Here is a 24,769-nt window from a genome sequence, read left to right as displayed (position 1 = left end):
TCTTATTGTGAATAAATGTCATTAAATCTCTCTAAATCATCGTCACAAGTATTATCAGTGTATACAAAGCCTGATATATCTTGGTCCTCTGTGCCACAGAGCCATTAGAAAGGCATGAATGCCACGTCTCCATATAAGTGTTTTGAAAAATGTCACAACAAGAAAATGCAAATTAGGCAAGTTTCCATCAGCCGATTTGAAGCAAATAACTTAGGCTAAGAAGTTGGCGGTTATGTCAATAAACGGAGACGTAGAGGCGGCAAACTGGAAATAAAACCAGTTGTTTGCCCATAAACTTCAAAGAAGAAAAAGGAGAAGTAGAAGAAGGGGAGAGAGAAGAAGAGGAGGGAAAGCAGAAGCAGAGGAAGAAGGAGTGGAGAGTAGGAAGAGGAAGAGGAAGAGGAAGAAGAGGACAGAAAAAAGAAGAAGAAGAGGAGGAGAGATTGAAGAAGAGGAAGAAGAGGACAGGTTGGAGAAGAGGAAGAAGAGAGGAGGAAGAAGAAGAAGAAGAGGAGAGAAAGAAGAAAGAAAGAAGAGGAGGAGAGAAAGAAGAAGAAGCAGCATCACATCCGGTTCTGTGAAACTGTGATGGACCTTTTTCACTTTATTTTATTGACTCAAAGAATGGCAGAGTAATCAATAATCAATCAATTCGCCGATTTTCCAGAAAAGAACTTATTCACAATATTTCTCCACCTGCAAAAACATTAGCAGAGCAAGTTATCAGGTGATTTATGATCAGTTACGTGACAAGGCGAGAGTTTGCACCGCGTTTGACGAAAGCACAGACGAGCCAATTTGAGTTTGAGGCCCCTGATCATTTATCTGATATCAGACTCTGCAGGAAGGTTAACAAGTCGGGAACAACCTGGCCTCTGACAGCAGACGCTACAAGCTGTCTCCTAAAACTGTGAATTCAATTCTGTCTTGAAGGACAAATTTAATATGATTTATTCCTCTAGCAGTTTTCCACACACCATTCATGTCTGTAAAAGCCTCTGGAGGTTTGTGGTCGGAGCTCTATTAGCTCCTAATACATCCCCAGTCTGCAGTGAGCACTCCAACCACAGCACAGGAGATTATAGAGATCAGTTAGCAACAACTGATGACACTCAGTCCAGACAAAGAGCTCAATCCACTGTGCGTAATGTGACAATAAACTCAAGAGAGGAGGGGATAGTCTGAGGCGGAGGTTTCTATAAATACCACCATTGATTTACAGTATTTACAGTGAATTTGAAGCAGCCATGTGTTCAACTTCCTGCTGTTCTTGGAAGCTGAGCTGGAATGCGGCTGAAAAAAGACACAATGAATGAACGGGGCCGTGGCCCGGCGAGTCCTGTGCGACCTTGGGTTTGTTGTGGGTCGGCGATGAAGTCATTCTGGAAATCCCACAAACAAAAACTCCCGCTTTGATATCGACAACAGGAAGAAACAACAATCCTGCCGCTTTCACTCTTTAATGGATAAAACATCAGAGTGAACAGAAACCGCTGCTGGTGTGATGCAACAGTCTGTAACTGACTTGACCAAATATCAAATCAAATTATTCTTTTTTTTAATGTACCACAGAGTGTTTCTGCTCCTCTTGAGCAACGGTAGGGTGATACCATGATGTAAATAACTAAAACAGACCAGGAAGCTGCTAAAAGGGTTAGTTTGGGTCATTTTAATTGGGGATGTATGAGGTTCTATTGATAGTCGGTGAAGATGGCGGTCGACGCAGGAGAAGAAGTCATGTAGAGGATGCAGGTATGTTGTTATAAACATGTTGGACAAAATAAAACTTTGAGCAGAATATGGCACTTGAAATTAATTAGATGAAAACTCACCAAAGTTATAATAATTCATCCTCTAGAGAACAGGCACAAGCTGTACAAACAGGATTGATTTAACCAACCTAAACTTCTTGTACAGCTCTTTGGATGAAGTCCAGATCATTTCTTGTTTGCTGCCTAAACTTTGAAACAATCAGGACTGAATGAACCTCAAGTTGAAACGTCTTAAGACTGCATGATTGTCAAATTCAACACATGGCAGGGAGAAGACCTTCAAAATCAGCTGCAATTACAGTTTTTTGACAAACCAGCTGGGTGTAGTTGCCATATATAATACAATGCCAGCTCCATCCATCCCCCCATCAGCTATGGTGGTGGTGGGGGGGGGGTCGCACAATTAGGCCACTACAGCCTGGAGGGAAATGGCACTTCAGACAGGGAGCCAACAAAGACAGTCATGTAGAGGAAATGTGACACAGATTAACCCTTTCAGTAGCGTTTACGCCACTGCTCTGGTCTGCGAGTGCTTCCTGTGCACCATCACGGGGGAAACAGACGTGAGGGGACAGACTCAAATAATCGTGTGTTTATTATGACATAGGACGCAGGAGGATGCGTACGACGTCAGAGCGGTATTGTGATGGAGTGGGTGGAGAGGCGGGACGCTGTTGATCAGTGGGGGTAAAACAGGAGAAAGGCTGACAGGCCAGAGAAAGGTCAGGAAACAAGAGGTCTCGGCTGGCGGTCCAGGTTTATATTAACTCAGGGTGGTCCGAGATGACGGCAACATACAAAAATGTCAATGAAGATATTCGGGACGTAAGGAGGAACACACACATACACAGAGAGGATCCAGAAGAGTGTGAGAACCGGCCTGGACAATGTTCCATTGAAGGGAGGAAGACAATAAAGCCTACAGACGTGGAGCTCCTCGCAGCTTTTTTCCTCTGGGCAGCACACCAGGCTGCTGGGGTGAAAACCAGCGCAGAATAGAGCGGCGCTCACACTGAGCCAATCCTACAGTGTAACACCCTGACATTTTGGTGAAATAGCTCAGTGAAAATCCCCACACAGGCGTGATGTGTCCGTCCGGCGGTGGTGGGGCTGAGCTGGGAGTCTTCCCGGCATTTTTGTGGGCTAAACATGCAGCTTGGCTTGCACTAGAAAGGCATACCAGACGTGTGAAGCATTCAGCTCCTTCCTGTCTGAGAGCTTGAGAGATGGTGCTCCCAGGAACAACAGCTCAAACGACAGGCGGCTTCCACATGAATTATGCTGACATCAATTTCGTTCTGAACAGACTCCAAACATGAAAACTTCAACTAACTGGAAGTCTGCTGTTTTACATTTCACCCAAAAAATTTGACAACCGCCTTGGAGACACAAGCAAAAACAGCAGATTCATGGTTTGTATTAGCATGTGGAGCTGGTGCTTGTTCATACGTCACGTGAGCGTCTCAGTGTCCGTTCAGCTGACTGAAAGACAGGCAAAAGCCACGTTTCCACCACAGGGACCAGGGTCTAAATTAACTCCCCAAAAAGACCTTTCTGAGGGGGCAATACTTTCCAAAAATACGCAAACTTTGCAGTGGGGCTTACAGTATTTAACATTTGAGGCTGTGGCTGCAAAAATAGTTTATTTTTCACTATTCTTTGTCAACTTGGAGTTACTGGACAAAGCATGACAGATGACCCACCGACAACGTCAAACTCGACCTGAATAATGATGCTGGTCAGTCGCTTTATGTGGCATCGTCATTGTTGTAAGTTACATAAAAACAGCTGCTGCTTTTTCAGACAGTCGACTGATTTGCCTCATCTTCACGAGTCTGTCTTTGCAGTGGAAATGCAGACAACAAAGGGCTGAGTGAACCTTTTGTTTGTGTAGTATTCACACAGTCACAGAGACTATGCTGATGCCATTTTACAATCCTTAAATGGTTTAAGATAATGCTGCTATCAGTAACACATCACAGATATGCAGCCTTTAAAACCAAGAAAAGACAACACTTAGGATCTAAAAATCTAAAATGATATCAGGACTTGTATCCTGGGGATGGTACAGTACAGTATAAACTCACAAAAAGCAACATGAAAAAAAAAACCAGTTACTGACGTCCAACCTACTACTTTGGTTGTTAGATGGCTTCAAATGAGGCTTATCGTTCACATAGTTTCTCCTGACTGTCCCTCAATATTACAACATTAACCCAATGTCTCCCAGCAGCAAATATCAGTAAAACAACATAAAAAAATGGCAAAACTTACAGGTTACAAATGTGAAGTCAGGTCAAATGAAATGTAAAGTCAGAGTGGTCTAACATGAAAAAAGAAAAAAGCGAATATAGCGGTTGTTACAGTTGCTTGCCATCCCTTGCGGTTGGTTTGTTAGTAGTGCGGTATTTTCAAAATTGCAACAATTTAATTTCTTGAAAAGTAGTTCCTGGGACTAAAAGTTCCAGTACTATGGGTGGAAACACAGCTAAAGGCAACAGGAGAGGTGACGGATCCTGTCGTTTCCGCCTGGGTTTCCACCAGGTGTTTCCTCTGGGCTGAAGTCAGCAACATGCCCCTGATGTCACCCTCTGGCTCTCCTCCATGACCTTTGACCTCTTCCCATCAGTCCATGAACCTGAATGTTGTCGTGACTCCTGAGTCAACCAGCAGAGAACCAACCGAACCCCCGCACTATCAGCAAGGAAGCACAAAAACGAGACAAAGCCAGGGAGGATACTGGAAAAACGTCGATCCCAAAAGCCTGGAGTTTTTATTGCTCAACCTGAGATGGGAGCTTTGAATGTGGAGAGAAGTTAAGAAAACAATAACAGACATTCTTTGCTAATTTTCCTCAGAGAAACCCACAAACTGTGTGAAAGGAATCCAACAGCAGAAAAATCAACACTGACGCTGGACGTGCAAAGAACAATGACAGAGTGCAGTGAAGTGAGGCATGGGATAGCTGCCTGTCCTCGGTTAACAATGCTGAAACATATCACTGAAAACGACCCTCTGGAGATTTACAGCTGCAGCGGTTCAGCCAGAGTCGGAGCGAGCAAAGAAAACAGCAGAAATATACAGCTTTGTAAGGAAGAAAATGAGTCGAGTCACAGCTCATTGGTCTCTTCACCAAACCACACTCACCAGGGAGAACCGCAACAAATATCAAAAACAGTGAGAAAACAATGAAAAACGAGTTAAGAGGAATGCAAAAATCAGACCGATCTGTACGTTCAGTAAGAGCAGAGAAAGGACCGAAGAAAGTGATCCCAGCTGCCTGAAACTTACTTTTTAGTTAATCATCTGTAAAATTTCAGTAAATGATAAAAAATATCCATTACAAGTCTTCAAATATCTTGTTTGGTGAGAGAAGCAGGAGCAAGCAGTTTGCATTTTTGCTTGAAAAGTGACTCCACAGGATGAATTTGAGAATAACTTTAAATGAGGGCTCCAACTAACTGCTGTTTTTCTATCGTTTAGTCTATAAATGGCAGAAAAATGTAAAATAAAATTCCCGTCACGACTTCCCACAGCCCACGCTGATGTATGCAGCGTCACGACACCTAACAATGGGCTGAAATCTTAGAAAAAGTTCTGCCTTTAAACTTACATCCTGGGTCTTATTCATACTTCCTGATGACTAACTGTTATTTTCTGTATCAGTTAACCTGTAAGGCTGATCCAGTCAAAGAGCCAATGATGCACAGCAGCAGATTCTGAAATTAACACCTGTCAAGTGTCAAATGCAGATGGATTTTCTGTTTGGCAACTTAATCTCTGAAGACTATCCGCCACACTGACGGGTAAATGTTTGCAGCAAAACAGTCACATAAGAAAAAACCATGCTGAGAGTCTGTACTGTGTTTTGGTGCCATTTACGGTCGTGCTGCTTCTGTCCTCTGTGTCTGACAGACAGATACACAAACACAGGGACAGAGACTTCATGGTGCATTCAGGTGCACTTTCTAAATTCAAAGATTTACAGCATTTCAAATAATTTGATGCTAAAATCTAATTTCTACAAGGTCAGATTTTAAAAACTCAACTATATTCTTGTACAACAGGTCCGCAAGTACGTCTGGGATCATTTTTGAGTTGAGTTGTACTTCACATAAAATGTTATGAATACTTAAATAAACTGCTTCTAGCAATTGTTGATTGGCCCAAAAAATATTTATCAAAGCACCTTTAATTTTTTTTTCTATTAATCCATTAATAATTCTGTCTGTTAAACATCAAACAGTAGAAAATACCCATCACCATCATACAGCCCAACATGATGCCATCCAATGTCTTGTTTTGCCTTATCAAGAGTCCAAAACTCCAAAATATTTCATTTACTATAATAAAACAAGGAAAAGCAGCAAAATCTCACATTTGAGTACCTGGAGTCATCAAATACTTTGAATAGTTGCTTGATCCCATATAATAAATGGATTATAATTGGTTTTAAAGTTAAATTCTGTCACTAGGGGTCTCTCACAATAAAAAAAAAGACGTAGTTTGAGCGGTTGAGGGATCTTGGGAGTTGTTTTCTTTACTGTTAAATGACCACTGAAATCTGACATGACACAGGAAGAAATCATGTTCATGGATGAGGTGATATTAAAGTTTTATTTACATTACGGTTAGTCAATGCATCCCATGTTTTCCCGGAAGTTATAACTACCAGCAACGAGCTAGCAACAGGAAATGCACAGTTACCTTAAATAAATTATAAATTTCTCAGCATTTGATCACCGTTGGAAACATTTGAGATAATATAAGTAGACAACTCAGCAAAATATATTATAAATACAGAAATATTACATATTAGAGCTTTAGCTAAGGTCATTTGAGGTTATTTCACCACTGAAAATACTTATTTACCCACCAACTATAAACCAGTAAACAACATGTTTCTTCACTTATAGAGCATTTTTTAAATTGGCCTACTAAAGAAATGTTTCAGTGAAAGATCCTCTTCTTGTGCAGTCATTTAAGTTTTATTCACGCTGGAAGTTGTTTCAGGGTGTTCAGGGGATTTATGTTGTGACTCAGGGCTGGGTGTCATAACGGGGGAGTCAGCAACTTCCTCACACCCATCGTCTCCCCGGGGATCTGCCCTTTACTCCCAACCTGCTTTCAATATTCGAGCGAACTGACGCATTTCCTGGCCTGTCCCTAGACCCGGTTCTGGCCCAGCCACGACCAGGAGCCTGCCCCCGCACACAGAGGAAGGCAGGGAGGACGGAAAAGGGGAAGAGAAGGGGAGAGAGCATGAGGCAGGGAGTGAGAGGGATGGAACAAATCAAAAACAGATGCTTGTACACGTGTGATTCAGCATTTCAGAACCGAGCAGCAGAGACGGAGTAAAGTGCCTGAGGAGCCCAGTGATTTCTCCCTTTATCTCGTCCAGGGGTGGGTCCCATTTTTGAAATGTAGTCAGTTACTGAATACAAATTATAGGGGTGGGACAATACTCTTATCTCCAAATTCAGTATTTTCACAAATCTAAAGTATTATGATTCAGTATTGCAAATTATTGCAATATCATGCATATCGCTGTTTTTATTCTCTTTAAACATCTCAGAACATTTTCTATGCAAATACAACACACTGTCACGAGTTAACAATGAAAATCTAACAAATAACATGAAAATAAGTTTCATAATTTAATTTTTAAAGACAAAACCAAGTAATTCTTGACAATGTAACTATGATCTACTTACACGTTTTCCAATGTAATGTTTGCTGATTATAGTTACAAATTTTTTGTTAACTGATTACTAGCAAACCTTCAGGAGACGGGCTTCAGGCTTTAGCCTGATATCAGACTTATCAGTCAACTCGTTAAACTTCATATGACGGTTTCATATTGGACAGTCATTTCATATTCCCCCAGTGACCACAAACACACCGCTGTATAGTTGAAATCCCGACTTCTATCAATAACTTCATCCCCTTTCCTGACCCATGAGGTGATAAACGTGTACGGGCTGATGTTGACACACCTGGAAACTACCCCGTCACTTTCCCTCCTGAGATCACGGCTTTCCGAGCAGCCCGGTCATCAGGGGAGACGTTTCAGAGACATTAAACAGTGAAATCTGGTTAGTCATAACTCTCCGTCCAGCCGCTCTATTTGTCCTGTCAAGCACAGATTCATCTGGTTTATTTTATTTATCAAGAATGTAGTGGTGAGACCAAATACGGGTCATTATGTCTGCTGACAAATGACGCACAGCCACGAGTCAACGACCAGAGAGCCGAGCCCAGTCGCTGTCTCACTGACAGGCCAGTTCCTCTCATGCTGCCTCCGACTGGAGGGCGAGATCTTAAAAAACAGAAAATCTCCTCCGGCACTGTCCGAAAACACAGCTGAGAGATCTGCCACGAGATACAGGGGATGCAGCCGTTATCTGCTGAGGAAATTGGGTATTTTCCAATTAGGGTTTTATCTTGAAAGTGAAAAGGAGTCGGTGAAAAACTATCCAGGCTAAACAACACACTGCACCCCTAATGAGAAAACCTGATGCAGATTAATCTGATTTATAAAACCTAGAGCTTGAACCTTGTAATGTTCCTAGGTTATGCACTCTTGAGCGAGGATGCGCTTTAAACAATCCAGGCTCACAAAAGAGTTAAAGCAACAGTTCAACATCTTTGAAAATTCGCTTATTTATTTTATTTTCTGGCAGAGAGTTAGATGAGAAGACTGATAAACTTTTATATCTGTGTTAAATATGAAGTTGTGTTGAGACAGAAAGAAAAATAAATGTTCACTGTCATGTTTCTACAGTCCTTGTTGATTCGCCCAAAACAGACGATTTACAAAATGTACAGATGTTGGCTGTAAGCTAGCTTGCACCTGAAGACCCGATCATGTGTGTCTGTGTTCATGTTCAGCTCTGCCTCTGAACTCAAAACCAGAAACTCCAGTTGTTTCTGTTATTTCCCTCCGGTCTCTCTCTTTTTTCCTCTCTGAACGTTTACTAAGCAGATTCATGAAGCCCCAGGATAAGTGGGAAATGTACGTTCATGTTTAAACACTTTAAACTCATCACTAAAATCTGTTTTGCGTTCAGTCTGGACCACGGACGTGTACAGGAGAACAGGATACTGTGTCGAAGGCGGGAATCTGTTCTGTCCTGTGTACGTTGCTCAGAGGCACATGAAGCCAAATAAACCACTTCCCGCTGTAAAGATATTAGCAGGATGAACGATGAATGTACCAGAGACACTTCTGCTCGCCAAGCAAGCTAGCTTGTGGAAGAACAATAATTATGTTGTGCCTGACCAAACATTTGTCTAGTCAAGAACCCTCCATAAAATGCTGAAGTTTTACACTTTGTTTTTTGCACAAATTAAAAAACTATATATAATCAGTGTTAATTAGAGATGTTCTGTTTTCATTCCCGATACTGATACCTGAACTTTGCATAATGGCCGTCACATTTTGCGGCTAACACAGTACTTGATATCAGATCAATGCATACTCGCAAATACCCTATCCATTATTTTAGGCTTTATTGGTCACAAGCAACAGAAGCGTCACTGCAGGAACCTTCGCGTCATTTCAGTTACTCTGATGGCAGCAGGTAGACAACCGTTAGCTAGCAGGTACTTTAAACTAAGTTAAAATGCCTAAAAGTAAACAGTCTAAAGTGTGACAGTGTCTCACTCAAAAGGATTTAAACACCAGGACAAAACCCATGTTTAATGACATTATCAGTTTACTATCTACATTTGGGATACTGGTATTACAACAACCCCAGTGCTAATTAGTGAGCTTTAAGGGTGCTGGAAGGTGGATTTTGTTCCCTTTAGACTGAGCCATACTAGATAATTTCTCCTGTTTCCACTCTTTATGCTAAGCTATGCTAGCTTCATATTTAACGGACAGATACATAAGTGTTTTATCTAACTCTCCCCCGGAAAGCGAATGAGCGTAAACATGATGGAAAGCAACAAATAATACAGATCAGAGTGTAGAGGAAGAGAGCTGCACTGCTGTCCTCCTCTCCTGCTTTACGTCCACAGTATGGATAATCCACCAGGAACATTAGTCAGACTATTTACATTAACTCAGAATTATAGTCCATTTCACATCGCACAACCGGCAGCCCTCCACAGAGTCACGTTGCAGCCGAGGCTTAACTCCCTCCGTGCGGGGTCAGGAAGGGTTGAAGGTGCTCAGATGATACTAATCCAAATATGACGGATTCCAGCAACCTGTCGTTAGCTATGCTCCGTCACACAAATTTTCAACATGTCTCTCGTGTTTCTAGACGTTTCTGTCTTTGCCACCCCGGGACAAAACACATGATCGGGCCTGTCTCTTGGCAAATTGGAGCCCTTCTCTTGCACATCAAGGGGAAAAGTGGATTTTCTCCTCCAAACTTGTATGAGACATCTGATATCTGCAGCCATACAGAATTGAGATCAGATGTTCGGCCTCCATTACCATAATCCAATCTGCTAGGGAAAACAAATGCCGAGTTGTGAGCAATTTTGTTCAGCCACACTGTGAAGAGTAAGACCAAACGCTCGGATTATCAGCGTTAAAAATCTGCTCAGTGTGTTCCAGTGTGTGTGATTCTGCACTCGCTGGCCTTGTTTCTTGTTTTCTAACTCCCCTGCCCCGCATTAGTCATTGCTGCTGGTCTCATTCTCCTTGGGCCTGTGATAGGAATACTAATGCCAATTTACTACAACTCATCCATCATTTAGGGCTCAGTATGTTGCCATAGTGCTGATTCAATGTCTGCGGCACAGCATGTGCAACCTGTGGCAACACCGGATGGCCGATCTGAAAGGGAGACAAGGAGAACTGAGCAGAGCAGCGGCCACAAGCTTTGAGGCTGTTAGATTTCATCGCACTTAATAAACTGTTCACACTCTTGAGCGATCGAGGTCTTTGTCATCTCTCAGGATGTCCGATAGAAGCGGATTAGCAGCCTGCTTTTCAGCGCTCTTTGTGCGAGCGGTGTGTGAAACGTCTTGCTATTCATTAAAAAAAAAGAAATGAGAGGGACAGCCAGGACTCGTGTGGTTAGCTCCGTCCTTCAGCACAAAAGGCTCGGGGATGACATCATCTCTGCATCCGAAAGCATTTTCACCGTGCACAGATTAATCTCCATTTACACAAATCGTCACTTAACTTACTGAATATAGAACGTATAAATAGACACGATATAATACAGTATAATATATGAAATAATTCAAACGACCTCATAGATGAAACACGAACACATTAAAAAATGACAAAATGTTGCTGTTTTTAACTTTCAAAAGGCTTGTATCAGCCGGTAGAAAACCTTCCCAAAAAATGGCATAAAAAGTATCAGAGAAGAACCCTAATCAGAACTGCTTGTTGGATGGTCGGATGGCTCCAGAAACCCACATTCTCCACACATTTCCACTATCGGATTACAGTGTGCTATGTCCAATCAGTGATTGGTCAACTGTGCGGAGATGAGACAGGAGCCAGGGTTTGAACATCTCTCTAGCTCTTTTTTTTTAAGTCATTCTATCCAACTATTTCTGTCACTTTTCATGTGAACAAACAAGTGCTACGTTATGAATGTCATCCAGGAGAGAAAATGAACCATTATCCTCATATTTGAATTATATTGTGCTCTCATTTCTCTATGAGGGCTGGCTTTTCATTCTACCTTCATGTGTGGCTGCAGTCAGACAACCCGGCTCTTAACCGGCACCTGGACCTGTAAACCATCTCTGGAGAAATAAAGACAGAAAGGAGGAGGCAATATTTACCTCATTAAACTCTGATCAGGAGAAAGTTTGTGATAACAGGGTGACCTGAGTCTACCTCCCACCATTACAACTTCTAAAGAGGTCTTGGTCTCCTGAGGTCCAGCGTGAATACTTCTGTATCTGTTGCACATAGTTTTAGAGTTTGTGTTTACTTACTGAGAAGACTGACAAGTAGGGGTGGGGTGTAGGACCAGTAGGGGTGAGTAGCGGTGTCTATCTGTGCCATGTAAAGGCAACTTTATTGTGAACATACAATCATGCAGAGTACAATTATATGATTAATTCTCTCTGCGTTTATTCCATCCTATTAGAAGCAGTGGGCAGGGATGAACTCCAGTTGTATGAAGTATATTTTGCCCTTTTTGCCTTTATTGGACTGGGCTGAAGAGCAGTCAGGAAAGAGGGTAGAGAGTGGGGAGATGAGCAAGGGGCCACAGGCGGGGAACGAACCGGCGGCCGCTGCAGAGGACTGATGGCCTTCGTACATGGGGTGGACGCTCTACCAACCAAGCTACAGGACCGCCCCTGGTTAAGGGTTTTTGGTGGTGAGGGAAACCAGAGCACAGAGTGGAAACCCACGCAGCCGAACATGCAAACTACACACAGTTTGTCCGAGCCCAGGTTTCAAATTACCTGGCTGAACCGGGTTTGTACCCATGACCTTCTTGCTGAGAAGCGAAAGTGGTAACCGCCGTGTATATCCACCTAAATCTGTCAGAGCTGTCGAATACAAAACAAATGTTACTTACAGAAGCATTACCACACATGCTACGTTTCATTTGCTCCAAGGACAGTATGTAGCCTACCTTTAGCTAGTAGTCTTCCTTAATCATGGTTATAATGCCTGTAGTGTGGCTGTATTTCATTTGCAAGGATTCCAACACCCGAACACATGTAACATAAGTAAGAATCCCTTAAGAACTGGTTTAGGCTTCATTAAGGCCATTTTATAAGCACTGTTTTAGCAACGGAAACAGAAAATCCCCAAACCAATTCCAACCATAGTTGCCAGTTTATTAGCTACACCTCGCTAAAAGTAATGTAATCAACACCTCTCTAAAACAGTTCAACTGAACCTTCATGAATGGAGGATAATATTGCAGCACTGTTGCATTCGTTTTAGCTAGGTGTACCTAATAAACTGGCAGCTGAGTGTATGTTCCTTCAAACATTGTATAATAACCATCTATACGCAGCGAACCCTCTGGCGGCTGTCCTACATGCTTTGGAGCGTGGTGAGCTCCGAGGCTCCAACTGGCAAAAGCCCTTCATGTGGTCTCGTTTTAAAAAAGATGAAAGTCTTCTCAGCTAATGGTGCCGAGCCGTCTCCATAGGAGGGAGACAACGCTGTGATTAAGAAATCATATTGCTCCATGTATCATCAGATCTGTTTGCAGTCCCCCACATCAGGATGACACCAATTGGACGTTAAGCCTCCAGGTGTGACACCTTGCCGTCCAGGGATTTGAGCAGGCGAATGTGGGCCAATCCCTGATTAAGACACACGGGCCATCAAACTACACATTGCTGCTTTAATCCCTGTCACTTTCATTACCTGGAGTTGTTAGCTGCGGCGCACAGAGCTCGCTGACGCCCAGAATGGGATGGTGAAAGAGCCCGCAGGCCAGCGGCACGGAGCTTTCTCGCTCATTAAATCAAGCACGTGGATGAAAATTAAAATAGCAGAATAAATTCACATGGGCGGGGGAGGTGGTAGTGGAGCAGGAGATTAATGCGTCTAATGCAGAAATCACAAACAGAGGTCATTAAACTGATTCCAAACAGGATCTTTTTGTGATCCAGACCTTAAATATGCAACAGAATGTATCTATAAATGATTAAAACATCAGCTGCAGATGGATGTGACGTTGACAAGCTTGATATCAGCTGTTTTTTTTTCCAATTACAATAATGCGTCCCCACCCATCCACCCATAACTGGCCGAAGTCACAGCGTTGGGAGGAGCCCTGTTGGCTGAACAGAAGGGCCACTGACACAGATTCAAGATGGAAGGAGGTCAGTCTGAAATAGAGCAGAAGCAACAAGACCACGCAGTCGGTGGAAATCCCTTCCAGCTCCATGCAGCTGGAGATGCAGATCTTCCAGAAACACAAGAAAACATCCTCCACCCACCCAAAAATGAGTTTGTCACAACCATGAACTGAGATGAACCTGATGAATTCAACAGGACTCCAAGCAATGGTGGGATAGTTTGGATAATTTGAAGCAGGGCTGTATGATAAAAATCAATAATCAGTGTATTGGCTACAGCTGATATTGGCCGGCATAGCCCCAGTTTGGAGAAGCAGAGAGGAGCACCAAGCTGAGCAATGGACTGCTGTGGGTGGAGTCAGGAACAGAAGGTGTTTTAGCAACAATGCAAACCAAATATCGCTGTCTCCAAACTCCATAGGCAAAATCAGCCATTTTACCTCACAAAACACAGGAGCTGTAGATCTACCACCACCTCAGTCTGGTGGTTTGTTTGTGTTATTTTGTTACATCAGTGAGTCTGAACTATCCTTTCAAAACACAGAAGTCACACGATAACACAAACAAACTAACAGATGGAGGCAGCAAAAGACCAGCAGCTCCCATGTTCTGCAAGCTAAAATGACTGATTTTGCATATGGAGTTTGGTTGGTTTGCAGAGTGTGCTATTTGACTTATATCACGGTGGTTTGCTGTCAGAAAATTCTGACTGATGGCAAACTAAAGGGGTGAAAATATTTTAAATATAGTGTGCATTTCTTTTTGTTTTATTACAGGGACCTTTTATAAGTGTCTAAAATACCTTTTGTTGCTGAAAGGTTATACATGCATTATCATGCTGTTTTATAGGAGTGTCACAATTTTAATATTAAATTGAAAGCTGATCGAAATAAGCTTTCAGATTCAATAATCAGAATCAAATGCAGAATTGGCAATTCTTCCATAACTTTTTTTCTCTACACCTCCGCCTTCTTGTATGTCTGAAGAAAAACATTTCAAAGTTGGCAGTGCAGCTCATCTAACATTATATCACTTGATACATACAGACATTTAAATAAGAATTAAAAATGTAAATGACAGGGAATAAAACCAATGATCTGTTGATCTTTACAAGCAACAAAACTGAATTGAATTGAGACCTTAAAATCAAAAGTCAAATCAAATCATGGATTTGGAGCATCATGACCTCGACTATTATGTTATCATTATATCAGTAGCATGAAATTGTGTTAAAATGGTCTCGCAGTTATTTCTGGGACAACATATTGCCTAAAATAAAGAATTTATCAGGACCAGCCTAGTTCTCGGTACCTTCATGAATTTTACATACATGGCAGTTGTGTGAAGTTCTTTATATATGAGCAGAAACAGACTCCAGTATGAAATCAGGGAGCTCAACTTGCAGGGCCCTCCTTGGCAATAAGCTCCTCTCGGTAAATGTGTATTAAATATGAAGTCAGCTATAATGTAATCCCACTATAAATTCCTTTCCCACAGAGGAGGAAACAGATGGGTCGAGTACATCTTGAAATATTAAAAAAAAAAAAAAAAATCCAGAGGCAAAATAAGTCAGGTACTTTCCAGTTCAGTCAACAATGAACAGTCTGCATAAAGGAGCTCAAATCGTAAAACGGACAGGATCTAACTGTAAACACTGCAGGGATAAAAACTGATAAGACTGGAGCCAGTTTTTTATTCACATTCCCAAAACATCATATCATGTAGCCTCACTGCATGTAAATATTTATACAGAACGTGGGAAATCATCTTTAAAGCTAAATGTGTACGGTGTACATTTAATAAAGTCATTATTTTTATAGAGCTGAGGAATAATTAATCATCTACTTTACTAACTTTTCTGTGGAAACATATTATGGCATGACTATTAAGTTGTGTTTTTCACAATTACGTTGCTGACAATGTTGATTCCAAGGTAATTTTTAGAGATTTTTGAGCTATTTTTGCTAATGATTCCAGCTTATCAGTTATTTATCTTATGATAATCACCTCTGGTTTTAGTAAATTGTGATGGCTATTTTTCTGACTATTTTCTCACATTCAGACCAAATGACTATTGAAAAAATAACCATCAGTTTGACTGAGATTGAAAATAATCATTAGTTGCAGTCCTAGTATTATCATCTATAGACTTTCGGTGGAAATCTATCGTCTTATTGTTTTTACGGTTGCAGCCAACAGTTGGTTGATTAATCTGATCATCATCTTCCTGGCTAATCGATTTGTTAGTTTTATTATTATAATGTCAAAACATTTTAATTTGCTCCTGTTTTACCAACCAACAGCCCAAAACCCAAAGAATAACAAAGACATTAAACATGATTTTGCATTGATTTTTTACTGCATTCTACCGTTTACCCTGCATGCATTCTTGCTGCGAATACAGTACAACTCATGACAGCACAACTCGCTACCTTAATTTTTTTATTTCCTCAAATTTCCACTGAAACAGCCATAGTTAATCCATCTCTAACAAAGTGAGACATTACACCAGATGCTCTGCATTCCTCCATACCAGGCTTCTCCTGGAATTTGACATTCACCCCCCCTCACCCTGTCATGTGACTTTGTGTCACAAATCCACCCATCCAGACGTTCTCTCACAGACTCTACTGGAGACACACTAGCAGCGAGCGCCACAGGTCACTGGCCTTGGATTCCCTGCCTGTCGGGGCTCTCCGCTCCGCTCCGCGACTCAACGACAAACCCATCACCATGAAGGCGGCCGCGCCTCAGCTCTCCGCCCCCAGCTGTTCGCATGGGAAGGGAGGAAGGATCGCCGTGGCTCTCTGCCCCGGGCCATTCAAGCGCAGAGAAAAGAGTCTGTCTCTCAGCGGAAGCGAGACGCTCCCCGGACAATAGTCATATTCTGCTGGAGGACTGTTGAGACGCAGGAGCGGACCAGTGAGGATGCTGAGAATCCCGCCAAACAGCGAAGAGGACATTAATGAAATATCCTCTGAAGCTCTGCATAAATACTGGAGGCATTCATAGTGGCTCAGGGGCTAAAAGAAGCTCCTAAGTGGCGGAGTTAGGAGAAACTCATAAATATATAGAGAGAGTTGGTCTAAGACGAATTCACAAAGTCTTTCAGCACTAAATGTAAGTTTGAGAGAAGTTACAGGTCCAGACAACTCTTATCAGTCCTGCTCACAGTCAGTAACTGCTGCAGGTGATGCACCTTCTTGTATCAGTGCTCTAGAAAAACACGAGAATAATAAACTTTTGAAAAACACATTCTGACGGCAGGCAAGTGAATAAGGAAACCAGCTCACAAAAATTCAAAATAATCCAATAATACTGGATGATAAGTATGAGATGAGTATCTCAGCTGTCCGTCAGGAAACTTTATTAAACCAAAAACACACTTTTGGGGCTTTTCAAACCCTGTTTCATTAAGTGTGGGCTACTTTAAATAAATAAATTAATTAATAAATCTGATTCTATGGTCAAAGGATGAAATCAACATGCAGATAGTTTTGTTCTTGACAAAAAATATTTTGTTTGTACAAAATATTAAATGTCAAAGTGAAATTAATCTCTATCTCTCTATACACCCATTTATCTAACGGATTTTAATATCTGATGATTTAGTGTCAATGATTAATAACGTAGATGATATTCTGACATAGAAAGGCTGGAAGGGGATTTCCAAAGTTATTCAACCATCAAACAAGCAGTTCTGTATAATGGTCGATTCTCCAGGATTTACAATGGTGAAAATTTCACAGCAAAACAAATTAAATCCAGTGGAATCCACCTGATCGAAGAGGCGAAATGAATCTGCACAGATGTTTCACAGGGAGTTCGACCCACAGATTCACGCCAATGATCGATAACAAGCTGTCACGGCAGCGGTGACCTCTGAGGGCGGAGCCAGAGAGTCCAATATAGAAGAAGCTACCGTAGCTTATTAGCTATAGCCTCTGCTGGATGAAAACCTGTTCTACAAAAAAGACGTCATTTATAGACGGTTATTAGAAGGGCTGCAATGATCTGCCGATTATTTTCACAATTAATCAGTTAATCATTCAATGAAAAAAAGAAAAAGAAAATCACAAAATTGAAAAAAAAAAAAAAAAAGAAGAGCCAAATTTCAGAGCCCAAAGTGACTGCTTCATTTACCACCAGAAATGACAAAGAAAAGCAGCAAATGCTAATATTTAATAAGCTGGAAACTGCAAATATTTGACATTTTTACTTGTAAATCAACTGAAACAATTAATTGGTCATCAAAAAAGTTATCAATCAAGTTTTATTTTAATTGATTAATTGACTAATTGCTGCTGCTCTTGTTATGTTACAGAAATCAATGGTAGCTAAGCTACCAAGCTTAATTTGCTAACTTATCATTAGCTTAGCACACTTAGCATGGCGTTAGCTCAGAGATGTTTATTTTTCCTATTTTATTTTAAGCTTTTATTGATCAAAATGGTGTGAAATGATGAACAAAAGGCCAGAAGAAACTAAACACTACAGTAGACAGAGAACAGACAGAAGAACCAGACTTCACTCCAACTCCAACAGAACCTATCGGTAGCCGTGCGGATGAGGTTCCTCAGTCATTATCATCATCCAACAGACAGTGAGCGTGACCTCAAATTAACGTGTCGGTGGCGAGAAATCTGCTCAAACGCTGCGTTTTGCCAATGTTGTGCTGGAGCAAACACAAACACACGGGTTCCTGCGGCCGTGTAATCATCACAGACCACTTTCCCAAAACACATGTGGAGAGCATCACTGGTTGTAATCGCACATCTGTCCGAGCCGGCGTCTCCATGGAGACGAAACACAGAAAACACACAGTTTGTTCAAGAGATCCTCAGGCCCAGAACTGTACGGGTGATTCATCATCATGTTGTTGAGAAGTGCTTAAACTGCAGATTTAACGGAGAGCAACTGTCCACTCTGTTCTGTCTGCGGTCCAACTACAAGTACACTCTCAGAAGTGAGGGTTCCAGCTGGGTTCTTCCTGAAGGGCTGAAGGTTCTACTCAGAACCATATACATCTGAAGAACTCTTTTTTTAGTTTGTCAAATTCTTTGTAAGACTAAGGGTTCCATTAAGAATCCTTTTCATAAGCCATTTTTGGAAGTGGGTTCTTTGTTTTCAGTAGAACCCCGAGTGGTTTCCAGATAAAACCCTTGGAAGGGGTTCTTGGTAGGACCCCCTAGGTGAGTTCTAAATAAAACCCTTGGAATCTAAAAAGGTTCTTGGCAGAACACCCCGGGTGAGATCTAGATAAAACCCTTGGAATATAAAAGAGTTTTCAGCAGAACCCCATGGGTGGGTTCTAGATATAACCATTACTATACAAAAGGGTTTGCAGTAGAACTCCCTGGTTGGTTCTAAATAAAACCCTTGGAATATAAAAAAGTTCTGGACAGAACCCCCTGGGTGGGTTCTTGATAAACCCCTTAAAATATAAAAAGGTTCTCTGCAGAACACCATAGGTGGTTTCCAGATAAAACCCGTGGAATATAAAAAAGGTTCTGGGAAGAACCCTCTGGTTGTGTTCTAGATAAAAACCCTTATTAAAGGGTTTTGGTAGAGCCTCCTAGATGGGTTCTAAATAAAAACCTTGGAGTTTAAAAGGTTCTCAGCAGAACCCCTGGGTGGGTTCTAGATAAAAAAAAAACACTGGAATATACAAGGGTTTGCGGTAGAGTAGAGTAAGAACCCTTAGAAAGTGGAAAGGTTCTGGATAAGTGGAACTACTTGACACATATCTCATAGGGAGTTCTGGGTGAAACATTTTCACAGATGGTTCTAGGTGTAACCTTTTATGTTGGTTTCTGGGCAGAACTCTGTGAACAGGTTTCAAGTGGAACCTTTATAAAAGGTTCTACCAGAAGCCAAAAGGCATTCTTCTTTGGGGACTAGCTGCAGGGCCCATTCTGGTTCTTGTCAGTTTAATTCTCAGTGTGTGGAGAACCCTGGGACAGACGTTACACGTGTAAGAAGCGGAGCATCACGCCAGTTCTAACAGTGAAAAGCCCTCATTTTGCCGTTCTCCTGTTCTCCTGTTCTCCGGGCCCGTGCTGCTTCCTTCCAGTCATCCACCTCCAGGCTGGTTACATAACGCGACACTGCGCCGCTGCTTTTAGCTCCACAAAGGAGCCATTTGAATGCTCTCTGAAAACACTGTTACAGGCTTCAGTGGCTACAAGAACATGCGTTTACTTTTGTCTTTTTCAGCATCTCTCGGAGTCATTTAAACATCCTGAGCAGCAGATAAAAGACTCTTAACACAAACCGGAGGAACGCTCACAATAACTGAACATGGAGCGTATTGGAGTCGGTGGGTGTTTGATCCTCTCAAGCCAGTGAGGAAGATCTGCACAGTGTATGAGGAGGAGGAAGAGGAGGAGGAGGAGGCATGTTTCATTCCACATCCGCAGCTCAGATAAGAAATAACTCCATCCAACCATTCATGAAAAAAAACAGAGACTGTGAGGCATCTCAGCTCTAAATAATGAGGTAGGTGACTCTTTAGCATGCAGCTTGTCTCGCTGCAGCCTCGCTGCTGTTTAGCATATGAAACAAGGAAGGAGACGGTTAGTCAAATAGCCTTCGCTCGGCGCTTCCTGAGATGTGCCTTTCTCCGGCCCACATGGCGGTCATTAAAGGTGCTGCTGCCAAGTCTGGAAGTCTTTGATTTGGGAGCTGAGATTTTTATCTCCGGGAGCAAAAACACAACCGCGCTGTCGGAAAGTAACTAAGTATTTCTACTCAAATGCTCCTCTTAACTTCTTTTTAAGGCAACTTGAGGATTTATATTTTCTGCAGCTTTATACTGAAATCTTAGAGGCAAATATTGCAGAGTTCAGCATTAATGTGGATCAGATATCTACTTGCCCACAGTCAGTTTTTACTTGCCCATGTACATGTTGTTTATTAATTAGAGAAAATTAAATAATGTTTAATCTAGGTCTATTAAATGTCAGATTCAAATTCCAAGGTGATGTCTAAAATGTCTTGTTTTGTCAAAGATATTCATTTTTGTATGAGAATGAACCTCCATATCTTAGAGGCTGAAAACAGCATTCTCTGCCATTTTACATGAAAAAATTACTTCAACAATTAATTGATTATTAAAGCAGTTGAATTGTTTAATTCTTTTTTTTTTTAACAATTTCCCATTTGAGCAAGTGGGAAATCCTTATTGTTGAGCCCTGCGATCATTGTACTTTATGCTCAACTACTTTTATTTGACAGTTATAGTAACTTTGCAGATTAACATTTTACATAAAATTAATGCTCTACTTTTACTTCACCTAATCCCACTTTAATCAGTGCATGCTTTAGTTTGCACACATGTATACTGTCCCAAGTATGTGTGTTTTTTATTCTTACTCTATACTTTCTTTGCTGTTCTCATTAATATCCACTACAATAGTTTAAGGTTTAATATTAGTAAAATGTCACATATGTCCTTACTGTTTTACTTGTATGTTCAAATTGATGTCTAATAACTATAGTTGTAATGAATTTTTTGATTGCAGGTATGTTTGTGTGTCTGTGTCTTTATGCACAGTTGGTGATGTTTTGTATATTGCAAGTGCAACATAAAGTGAGCATCTTTCAATAAACAAATCTTTACGACATGATGATCTAATAAATGCAATGCAGATTTAAAAATTCAGATTAAAACAGGTTTCTGATTCATTAAGGTAAAACTACTGAACTACCTGCGACCTTTCAGATATCTGTGAGCTGTTCGCAGCTTCACCAAAGCAAAGATTAGAACTGAGTCCAAAATGTGAAAACAAATTTTTGCAGCAGGACTTTGTTTTTCCTTCCTTCCTACCCATTAATCATCTCATGACCCCTCAGATTTATCTTGTGACCAGGGCCTAAAATGGATTAGAACTGCAACTAATGATTATTTTCATTGTTGATTAATCTGTTGATTGTTTTCTCAGTTCAACAATCAATTGGTTGGTCCACAAAATGTCAATTTTTGCGGACTTTGGTGCGTGCATTTTTATCTTTGTTTGTCCTTACTCCACATGCATGTGTCCTGCACAGGAAGCCTGACTTATCGCTTTGTCAGGTCAACAATGCATGAAGCTGTCAGGGGCCCAAAATACAAGAAAAATGATGCAGGCACCTATGAAAATCACCCAAAATTATTGTTATAGATCAGTTCAAGGTTGCACAGATGTTGTTTCACTGTTTGTACACACAGCTGCAGCAGAAACATGTAAAAAAAAAAAATCAAACTATAATGCAGGACTTGTTTCTTTACATTGTTGTATTGGTATTTTCTTATGTAAAGGAACTTCCATCACTGCACAAGCTCAAAGTAACCCCAACCCCCCCGAGAGGCTCTGGACTAGTTGGGAGCAGAGGGGCAGGTTCTGATGTGGGTGTAGAAAATTCCTGTCTTATTTATGTAACCTTTGGTGCACAGTGGTCAGGGGCTTTGGCACAGGCTGTGTGGGGAAACTTTCAGTTTGCTCTGACCCAGTGACTGGTGACACAGTTTGAACTCCAGCTGATGCATCGATCTATTAACCATTAGTCAACTGACAGCAGCTATTCTGACAGTCGATTAACTGTTTCTCTTTCTTAAAACAAAAAAAATGCCATTAATTCACTGGTTCCAGCTCTTCAGGTGGGAAGATTTCCTGCCTTTCTTGTCTTTCTTTGGAAGTAAAGCAGCAACAGTTGGTTGATTAATCGATTAGTTTTCAACAACAAAATTAAATGCCAACAATTTTAATTTTCAATGAATTATTTTGACTCAATCTGACAGGAAAAATGTTCTAAATATCTGCTTTCTCTGCTATATTTGCGTTGTGGACAAAACAAGAAACTTGAGGACGTCATCTCAGGCTTTGGGAAACAGTGATCAACATTTTTCTCCATTTTCTGACATTTTATGGACCAAACAGTAAGAGTTGGGTCACTGGATGAGGTTATCATCCACACAATGGCTGACTTATATCATTCAAAAGCGTCCTGTATTTGAGGTAGTGTGTCTCCTCAGAGTTACCGTGGAGTTGTTGCCTTAGATCTGTTTTTGACATGTGGGAGTGAAAATAAACAGGAGCAGTTGATGCTGTTCACCACACCGCATCTCTATATCGTCTTTAATATTCTTCCTTTTAAACACAACTAAGTTTTGGACACACAGCGCTTTTATAGACCAAAACAACTCATCAAGAAAATAACCAGCAGTTTAAACTACAATGAAAATAATCTTCAGTTGCAGTCCTTCCATTATCATCTGTCAGTCAATCATACCATCTTATTGGTTTTAGGGCTGCAACTAACAATTCATTACTTAATCAATTAACCTGCTAAGTATCTTCTTATCCAATCGACTAATCATTATATAGCAAAGCCTTGCAGATTCTGGATTTTTGGGACCAAAGCCAATATTATGGAGTACAAAAATTCCGATATCAATATATCAGACAAAACTCTTTATTTTTATACATAAAATCCAAAATGAGATCAGGACACTAAAATAGCAAACTTTAACTGACATTTTTAATAACTACAAATAACGATACGATACGATACAATACGATACAATATGCATTATTGTCCCTGTACGGAAATTTGTCTTGGAATCTGCACACATAGTATGGAAATACTATGAAAAGACAAGACAAAAAACAAAACAAAAAATAAACAGCACATCAGCATAACAAACCACAACACTGCACATCTTACACAACACATCAGAAGAACACCACAAGCTACTACACAACTCTGCAGCCTTAAGCAACATTAAAACAACACAAATAAACACTAAAAGACACAAATTAAGTTTAGAAAATGGATCAAATCTGCATAAAATGCTACCTGACAAAAAACTGACATCTGAGGACATCACCATGGATTCAGGCTTTAAAAAGCTGAAGGGTCATTTTCTCACTTTCTCTGACAGTTTATAGACCGGACAATTACCTGATTAATCAATAATCAATGATGAACTCATTATCTGCTCATTAGTCTGAGCTGCAGCCTTTGGTCAGGAGCTCGTTTATAAAGGAAGCCTTGCAGTAACTTTTCTCCACATTTCTTCATGATTAGGTTTATATTATCTCATTAAAATGATCTTAACTGTCAAATAAAAACTGTGGCAGCCCGAAGAGAAAATGAGGAAAGATGACAACGTGAGGACCAACCGATAAAGACTTTGATCTCAGCTGCTCCCATGTGACAGCTCATAAGGCTGCATTACTCATCATCATCATCATCATCATCATGCCAACTGGAAGACTTGACTGACTCGGAGGCTGTGAAAATACCCACAAATCTGACTGTTATTGTAATCCGGACACCATTTATCGGATCAACGTATTAATCCCACTGAGATTTAAGCACAACGTGTCGCGGTTTGGTTCAACACGCATCACAGCAGAGGACACACACACACACGGACACGGACACAAACACGGACACACGGGTCGCACTTGGGCAAATAAGGAGAATTAACAAGCAAACAGCAGAAACCGCGGCGTTCAACAGTTCAGCGATCATTTCCAGCACGCAGAGTTTCGTGTTCTCACCTGAAGCGGGGTGAATCTTTAATACATTCTTCAAAATCCACCGTCATCTTGAGCCGAAGTTTTCTTTTTTTGAAACGCCTTTTAAAACGCGGGTTTCATGTCCCGGGTGGAGTAAAGCTGAGAGGTAAATAGTATCCGTACAGCAGAGGTCCTGTCTCCCGCTCTCCTGCTCCTCCTGCAGCGGCTCGCTCCTCACTCAGTCCCGCTCTGAAGCTCCGGAGCTGCTTCACTCCGTACTGGACCCCGTGGTGCCTTCAAGCGCTCCCTGCGAGGCTCGGATTTTGAAAACGCCACGTCCGGCTTGTAACCAGAATTGGATTGGATTACTTTGAAATGAAAAAAAACCTGCGGAATACAAATTACATGGTAGTTTTTGTAATTAGTAACTTTAACCAGCGGATTACAATAAAAATGTATCTAATCTGAATACTTTCTTTTTGTTTTTGGATTAGGGGAGACAGGGGATGGATACTACACATTTTGCAGTTGTCTACGTTATTCAGAGTCTAGTTGTTTGGAAACCAAACAAATCTTGATTTATTAAAATTACAATTTCCTGCTGATTACCCATGACATTTAAAGATGGTTACATATGACCTATCATTCACACTTTTAATTTGAAAGGAAGAAGTAATGTGGTGCAACTGACCCCAATTAAAGGGACATTTGCAATTTCACAAATTGGCTTTTGCTTTT

At 41.1% G+C, this 24,769-nt stretch overlaps 1 protein-coding gene across 1 annotated transcript in view; it reads right to left on the bottom strand.

The window, feature by feature from the left end:
- The window catches only part of LOC146324727 (arf-GAP with coiled-coil, ANK repeat and PH domain-containing protein 3-like), a 98,481-nt gene extending 74,138 nt beyond the window's left edge, over positions 1-24,343 (bottom strand). Inside the window, exon 1 of the mRNA XM_084720338.1 lies at positions 24,074-24,343. Coding sequence (XP_084576464.1) covers positions 24,074-24,120 — 47 coding nt within the window. The 5' untranslated portion in view covers positions 24,121-24,343. The remainder of the gene's footprint in view (positions 1-24,073) is intronic.
- Positions 24,344-24,769: the final 426 nt, after the last annotated feature.

The sequence above is a fragment of the Lutjanus erythropterus genome, chromosome 6 (assembly GCF_056507025.1).
Source record: "Lutjanus erythropterus isolate fLutEry1 chromosome 6, fLutEry1.hap2, whole genome shotgun sequence".
Taxonomy (NCBI): Eukaryota; Metazoa; Chordata; class Actinopteri; order Lutjaniformes; family Lutjanidae; genus Lutjanus; species Lutjanus erythropterus.
This window is presented reverse-complemented; position numbering and strand designations above follow the sequence as displayed.